The following is a 7,821-nucleotide window of genomic DNA, read 5'->3' on the forward strand; positions in this document are numbered from 1 at the left end:
AAATACGGGCATTTTCAGCTATCGGATGTTTCTGATTGGTGTTTTTTTTTTTGCTTGAATACTCCAGGGATGTTAAGGGATGGAAACAATATTTTCGATGCTTTTATTTAAATGCGTAGGAGCACTTTGGTTCTTGGACGGATTTTTAAAATCTTTTTTGCTGTAAGCCTTCTAATTTTCGCACAGTAACTCTGAAGTGCTCTTGGTTTACACCAAAGCAACCTTTTGCTGACCTTATTGTGATTTGACATTATATTGTTAAAAAAAATATATAGATTTTCATATTACTTTTAACATTATGTTTCACATATTTTAATTCATTCGGTTTAAGAGTATCCTATAGCATAAATATTAAGTATTGCCAGATGAAATAGGTTTGATGTAGTTAGCTAATTTTTCTATGTAACTTGTAGTGTAGCTAAAAGCAGTGGCTTTTAATAAGTAGCTTGTAGCTTGAAAAGCTACCTTTTAAAAGTAGTTTCCTTAACACTGTTTACAACAGACTCACTGCTACACGAAGGGGGCTCGCACTACGAATTGTACACCATGAAGTCATTTCTGCCAATGAGTGAATCAGTATCTACCCCTAATTAATAAGACCTGTTCTCTACACTGCCCTGAAATCCTGAGGTGTCCTAAACTATTTCTCAGTCAAACTGAACCCTCCGGCCAAGAAAACGCCTTCACACCTTCTGCTGAAACCCGCACCCACCCCCAGCCGCTGGGAGCGGAGCGCTGAGTATATAAACACGTGTGGAAATCCTGCCATGTGACACAAAGCCGCGTATCACGCTGCGATCCGGTCACCCCGGCAACAGCTACGCAGCGACGGTAGCTGAGCACAGGGTGCCGCTTGTCCAGCAGAGCCAGGCCTGTGAAACACAGCCTAGGAGCCCGGAGAGAAGGCGAACTGGAGCGATGACATCATAGCGCCACTTCCCTGCGAGTGAAGACACTTCAGCACTCCCAGTGAAAGATACTTCACAGAGAAGCTCAGTTTTTTAAAGGATAATCACACTTAATACAGAACATAAATACTTATATCAAAAGTGTATAGAAACTGACAGAGGCATGATCGAGATCGTGTGCCCTGTGCTGCCTGGGATAGTCCCCAAGCCCCCCATAACTGGGACCAGGATAGGCGATAAATATTTGAACATATGCTTCCTAACAGCTGATGCTCACCTTGCTTATTGAGTTCTGCATCTATCTTGTCAAAACGCATTTCAGAAACTGGTTGGCTAGTGCAGGTAGCAGTTAAGTTAAACAGGCGAGTGGTTTTGAGAGGAGACGCTCCAGTATAAATAAGTGAGTTATAATGAGTTATTGCGCTCTTGCAGGCTGATGGCTCTGAGCTGCATTTCAGGGGCCGTGCGGACCCCACGCCGGGGCAGGCATGTGAGTGGGCCGCTCCCCCACCACCATCCTGAACACGCCCCGTATGGAGCCAGGAAATCACGTCCCGCTGAAAGCCACACACCCTGCGGCCCGTAGACGGTGAGCAGCACACGCACGGGCTGGCATCACACGCAAGCAGCGACGTCTGGCCAGGCGGCGGTCCACCGGCACACGGACAGGAAGGCAAAGCGGCGACTGTCAGCCGCGTCACGCCACAGATGGCCGTGCCCCCCCTCCCCCACGTTATACGGGGCTCGCCACAATCTCAGCACCGGTGACTGACTCGCAGCTCAGCCCACCTAACGCACACCTGCAGCGTCTCCCCGCGAAGGCATCCGCCTGACGGGCATGAGGCTGCGGAGCCCATCTGGCCCCTCCCAGCCCAGCTACCCCCCCCTCCCCCCGGCCGTTACGCATCCTAACCTGACTATACCGGAACCTTCACTGGCATCTCTCCTTAACAAGGCGATCTCCCGACCTGCCATTTCCAACCACGCCAAGGGGGGCGCTCCAGACTGACCTCTGGCAATTCATCAAACTATGATTCTTGGGGGCGCATTTCCTCTAAACAACAGATTTCTGATTCAAGGACTGTCACGGATCTATGCACCAGTAATTCCCGGGCTGTCACTGCAATCGTCACTGGTCTTATGAGCCTGTAGGCTGTATTACCTACGCAATCCGAACCAGGAATAATTAACTGGCTGTATTTGCCTGCATGTAATTTAACCGCTAAATGTGTTCTACAGTATGATATTCCTACACTGAGTGATATTCCTACTGGATCATATCTGAATAAGGGCTTGTGATATGAATACATGAGTTCAGTAAAAAGCAGTACTCATGCATAGGTCTACATACACACACGTACAATACACACATGTAGTCACACATGTGTGAAATGCGTGCACTTCTGTGTGGGACAGGGCTGATTCTCCTTCACGGTTCTGCTGGATGTGGGGTGGAGGGGCAGGGGGTTAGGGTGAGGGCTTGGGGTTCACGGGGGTGGGGTGGGGTCTGGAGAGAGGGGGGTCACCAGGGAGAGCCTGGTACCTGCATCCACGTCGTTGGGCCAGCCGCTGGATTGGGAGCTGCTGGCAGCGGCGAGCGGCCGGAGTAGAATACATCATCCACCGGGCTCTCCATCTCGCTGTCGTCGATGGACTTGCGCTTGTTGGAGCTGGAGAGCAGAACAGGGGGGGAAGGTCTGTCATTCTCGGATCTACACTCGGCAACTCAACCTCATAAACCTCACACCACATCCAAGAAGCTAATCTCAGGGACTCAGGCCAACCAGGACCGGACCCAGTTCTGACAAGAACCAAGAGCTGCAGAAACCAAAGCCGGGGTGGGGGAAGGTGGCACACAGCCACTCGCTCTGCTCTGACCCAACACTGACTGCACGGATCTGATTCCCTACAGCGCAGGTAGGAAATCCCTTAGGGAAATTAAACAGGAAGTGCAGAACAGGAAATAAGCAGGTCAAAGCCTGCTGAGCCGCCATAAGGTTGCAGGTTTTGGTCCCAAGAGGGCCACCATTTCCAACCTTCATTTCCGTACTAAATGTCAAGCTCTGGAAAGTTCTGGAAAGTTCTGTATCATGTGAGTCACTTTGACTGGAGACCCTGACCCATTACAAAGAGGCATTACCGCGGCTGGGGGGGGGGGGGGGGGATCAGGGTTCTGTAAGCGTGCATGTAAGCATGTGTAAGAATACGTGTGTGTGTGTGTTGTGTGTGTGTGAGTATCCCATGGCAACGGACCACGGGGTGTGCGACTACCTCCGCGGAAGACTTGCATATAGCTCCACTTCAGTCCTGCAGAGTGAAGGGAAAGAAGGGCAGAGGAGAGAGAGAGAGGAGAGAGAGAGGAGAACAAAGAAGCCATCACTCATTCACCAGGAAGAGTGAGTGTCAAGCACGCAGAGAGCAGAAATGACTGTTAGTGGAGCGAGACGCCATGCTGCCCGGCACGTCCAGCAGGGGGCGCCACCAAGTGCCATGCCTTAAGAGACATTGTCAGCCAAGATGTGCAGAGGTGGAAAACTCAGGTCCAGAGAGTACCAATCCGAACCAAGATTTTATTCCAACCAACCAGTTGACTTCTCTTTTACTGTACTTTGACAACTGGTTTGTTGAAATAAAATCTTGGTCCGGATTTTTACTTTCTGGACCTGAATTTATCACCTTTGCATATGTGTTGCTGTGAAAGCTTCCCTGCCCATGTGACTCAGATAATCCTAAATTAACATGCAAGCCGTCATCGAATCGCGGCTGCCCACCTTCCGCTAAATAGGACTTATTTATAGTCATCCGAAACCTTTAGTCATAGCAAAAGCTTCTAGAAGTATCAGAATAATGACGCTAAGGCAGGTGTTTAAGTTTTAAGTTTGAAGTACTCGTGTGTTCAGTCTTGGGCTGGGTACAGGAAGTGGAACCTTTGTGCGGCAGGAACCTTTATGAGGTGTACCTGGTGGACGGGGGGGACGTGAGAGAGCGCCGGCCCAGGGCCACCTGGTTGATGTTGTAGTAGCCGGGACTCTCCAGGTCAGCCAGAGAGAAATTCGGGCCAGACGCCGTGGCAACAGGAGCTGTAAATAGTCAGGAAGAAAGAAGGCTGCTGGTCGGTGTGTTAAATGGCTGTTAACGAGGGAAGGGGTCATTTAATCGGCTCAGTCTGACCAACCCAGCCAGGAGGGAGAAGTGACATCACATGCAGCGGGCGAGAGAGAGGGAGATCGGGAGGGATGGGCTTGGGGGTCAGGCGGTGCGGGGAACTCACTCTGTGTCACACGGACCAGCTCAGTGACGTTCCACACTCCTGAAGTCACAAAGCAGTCCTGGAAACTCAGGTGCCCTGTGGGTGGGGGGGGGGGGGGGGCACGGAACAGGCAACAGCGCAGATTTAGCCAGCACACGGGTGCAAGGACATTTTCACACACCTATGGCGGGGACTGAAGTCTCCACCAGCGCACAGCTGGACCGTCTGTCTGTGGTGCCGTCGCACCGTTGCTAGGTTACGGTGGCAAACATGGCAAGAGATGGGGGCAGGGGATGCGGGCCAACGTCTCACACCCCTGTGGGGTTCGGTGAGGCCACGCTCACCTCACTGCTACATGTGGACGAGGAGGTGGAGGAGGAGGTGAAGACCTGCTATAGTCTGTCTGTACAATAACCACTCTGACACAGAATTAACTGTGCAGGTGGAGTAAGAGCGGGCGGAGTACCCAGGCTGCGTGGAGCAGGGGGGATTTGTAGGCCCATGAACACATATCATATTGGGCCCCACCCCAGACCAATCCGATTATCTTCCAAACATTTTAGGGTCCCTGTCACTTGTCCCTAACCCCCCTTTTAAGGCACCCCGGGTGTGGAGTCACATGACATTTCAGAGATGTCACAATGTCCCCATAACGTGAAATGCAAAAACTCTTGTATTTCTCTTTGTTACTTGTGGTTATGGTTAGGGCAGGGTGGGGGTTAAGGTTGTCATAGTTAGTGTTAGCATTTTTCCCATAGAAGGGAATGAGCGGGCCCCATAAGGATAGGTATACCCTACATGTGCGTGTGTGTGTGTGTGTGTGTGCTGATACGCACCGTTGGGAGGAGGCTTGATGTCAGCATCACCTTGCTGGCTGGAGTTGTCTGATTGTCCGGATTCTGAAAAACAAAGTAGGCAGGTCAGTTTTCAGCAGAGTTTGGGACCCGGAGACAGAAAACACGCCTCCCGTACGTAACCTGGACCGCTGCTCCGGACCGCGAACGAGACGCTTGTCTGGTTAAACCACGAAGACCGTGAAAGTGCAAATGCAGGAGCAGGACGTGACGGCAGGGTGTGACCACAGATCTGTCCCTACGGCCGTCCCGGGCTACAGGCCCAAGGTGGCGCCCCCCCCGCCCCCGTGTAATATGAACTTTCATAATTTGAAAGCTTCCCCGTGTCCCTCACTGTAATTCCATTTAATGCTCTGTGGATTTAGGCTGAGCAAACCCCTACCCCCCCCCCATTCCGCCTTCTCCAGCTCCTCCACCTCCGAGTACCACAATGATTATCATGCAGATTTGGGGAGTGCGTCGGTGGGTTATGCAGAGAGCACGTGATGGGGAGGCTGGGGGGTGCTGTGGAAAACTCGGTCATTCATCAGTGGGGGAATGAGTCCGGCTGAGTTTAGACAACCCCAAGGACACCCCCTAGCAGTCTAAGAGGGTAGGACTGTGTGAGCCTAGCTACACTGTGTCTGTCAATCCAGTTGTGCAGGCAGATACACAGATAAACAGACTTTATTGATCCCTGGCGGAAAATTCCATAAGCTTCTATATGCGATTACCCTTTAGTGTCTCTGAAGTTCATCACCTGTAGCTCGCAAATACACGTGTCACTGTGACAGTCATACAGCCGCATAGCCACTAACTGGGCGCTGCTAGCAGAACGTGAACGACCGCACAGACGCGTCGTGCTGGGACCTGTCGGCGGGAGTTTCCCCGACTGACGTAGCTGGAGCAGGTCTGCGGATGCAGCCAAGGGACACCTGTGAGCCGCGAGGATCGCCCCCCGACGTGGGCCGGGCGTGAATGAGACGAGCCGCTAAACCAATGACTCAGGCACTGTGTTTCATTTCAGAAGACAATATGAACTCAGAAAGGCACGTGGTCAGAGACGGGGAGGACAGCTAAGCTAAGGGTCACCTCAGAGCGGTTGGGGAGGGGAACAATGCTGTTTGCCACACTTCTGAAGCGATTAGGAAATTGGACCAAAAACCTCCCTAAAATAAATTTAAAAAATAGTCAAAATGGAAACGGCGCACCATCTCTGTGGTCCTGAAAAGCGTACGGAGCCTCTGCCCCGCACACCTCTCCTGCTACCTTTCCCTCTCCCGCTCTCTCGCTCTGCGGAGTCCTGGCAGCCATCTTAGTTCTTGGCAGCCATCTTAGCTTTGGCGGTACCAACGCATTCCTGCAAGCTGACGGCGCGTGCGCGCGCGTGTGTGTGTGTGTATACGTATACACACACACATACAGACGCAAACAAAAACAGCCCCCCTGACGAGTAAAATATATATATATATATATAAGTATATATATATATATTATATATATATATATATTATATATACATATATATAAAGTTGAACAGGCGTCTTCCCTGGTTCGCGGGGTCCTTGGCTTCCCCTAACAGCGGTCGCATTTTATTTCGGAGAGTCAAACATGGGTAGGGGGCCAGGGCGAGGGCAGTGGTTATCAGAACGTCCAAGTTTTCAAAAGTAAACAAAAATTGACAAAATAAACCGTGTAACTGAACAAACCACTGCTTACAGTTCAGTGATGACACCAAAAAAAGGAAACTGCATCTGGACCAGTCAACCCACTCCAGGCCCCAGACCGGCAGACGCTTCCGGTGCAGCGGCTTATGGAATGCCACGTCTGTAAAGCAGAGTATCAGGGAGCTTGGAGAAGGGCTGTAGGCACGGCTGGTGACCAGCAGGGGGCAAAACGTGCACCACATGACTGTGAGGGAGCATGAAGCGTCGGGGAGAATAAAGGCGTCAGGCTCGATGGGGTAAACCGCCGCAATGAGAGGAAACCTCTGTCTGCTTAAACCGACTGCCTGCTACTGGCCCAACCCCAGACAGACATCACTGTCAACACACAAACACAAACGCAGGGTGTGCATGCACACACAGGCACACACGCACGCACACACACACACACCATCCTGTTTATCTAGATCCACTCCGTCAATCTGAAATCCAATTACACAGCAAATTACCAAGATTTGCTTCCCAGTGCTTGAAGTGACTCTATAAAAATCTCTCCCATTAAAAATCCTCAGAAGCCTTAAACAGCCCCTCCCCCCCCCATTGACTTAAAAACACAGCAGCACAAACATGCTTAAAGATGTCCCTAAATCGACCTGCAGTTTGACTCGACGCACGGACCTCCCAGCGGATGGGACGCCATTTTTTGTTGCCGCATCCGGTCGGATGTGGGGCCGGTTGGGCTGCCGAATCGGGGCTGCGGCTCTTTATCTGTGGCGGAGAGGAGGCCCCTTATCGCGGGGCCGCCAGCCGCGGGGGCTGCATGCATGCCAGGCAGCGGCGCCATCCGCAGGCTTCGCACCCACTGATCCCGCGCTTATCTCGCCAGCACAGCCGCCCCGCGGCGTCCTGCGTACATACACACACACACACACACACACACACACACACACACACACACACACCACCATCGCCCAGGGGGTGCAACTGCACACACACACACACACACACACATTCACACACACACACACATACACACACACGCTCACTCACTCACACATACACACTCACATATATACACACATAGACACTCAGATATACACAGACAGTCACATATATGCACACATACACACACACACATACATACAGATATACACACACTCATATAT

The 7,821-nt window shown here is 51.6% G+C and overlaps 1 protein-coding gene across 1 annotated transcript in view; it reads right to left on the bottom strand.

Annotated features, from left to right (window-relative positions):
- LOC125742104 (nuclear factor 1 X-type-like) overlaps nucleotides 1-7,821 on the bottom strand; it is a 61,426-nt gene that overhangs the window by 16,954 nt on the left and 36,651 nt on the right. Inside the window, 6 exon segments of the mRNA XM_049013774.1 lie at nucleotides 2,452-2,499; nucleotides 2,502-2,578; nucleotides 3,180-3,215; nucleotides 3,868-3,988; nucleotides 4,180-4,254; nucleotides 4,995-5,057. Of these exon segments, the coding sequence (XP_048869731.1) occupies nucleotides 2,452-2,499; nucleotides 2,502-2,578; nucleotides 3,180-3,215; nucleotides 3,868-3,988; nucleotides 4,180-4,254; nucleotides 4,995-5,057 (420 nt within the window).

The sequence above is a fragment of the Brienomyrus brachyistius genome, chromosome 5, assembly GCF_023856365.1.
Source record: "Brienomyrus brachyistius isolate T26 chromosome 5, BBRACH_0.4, whole genome shotgun sequence".
In the NCBI taxonomy this organism is placed as follows: Eukaryota; Metazoa; Chordata; class Actinopteri; order Osteoglossiformes; family Mormyridae; genus Brienomyrus; species Brienomyrus brachyistius.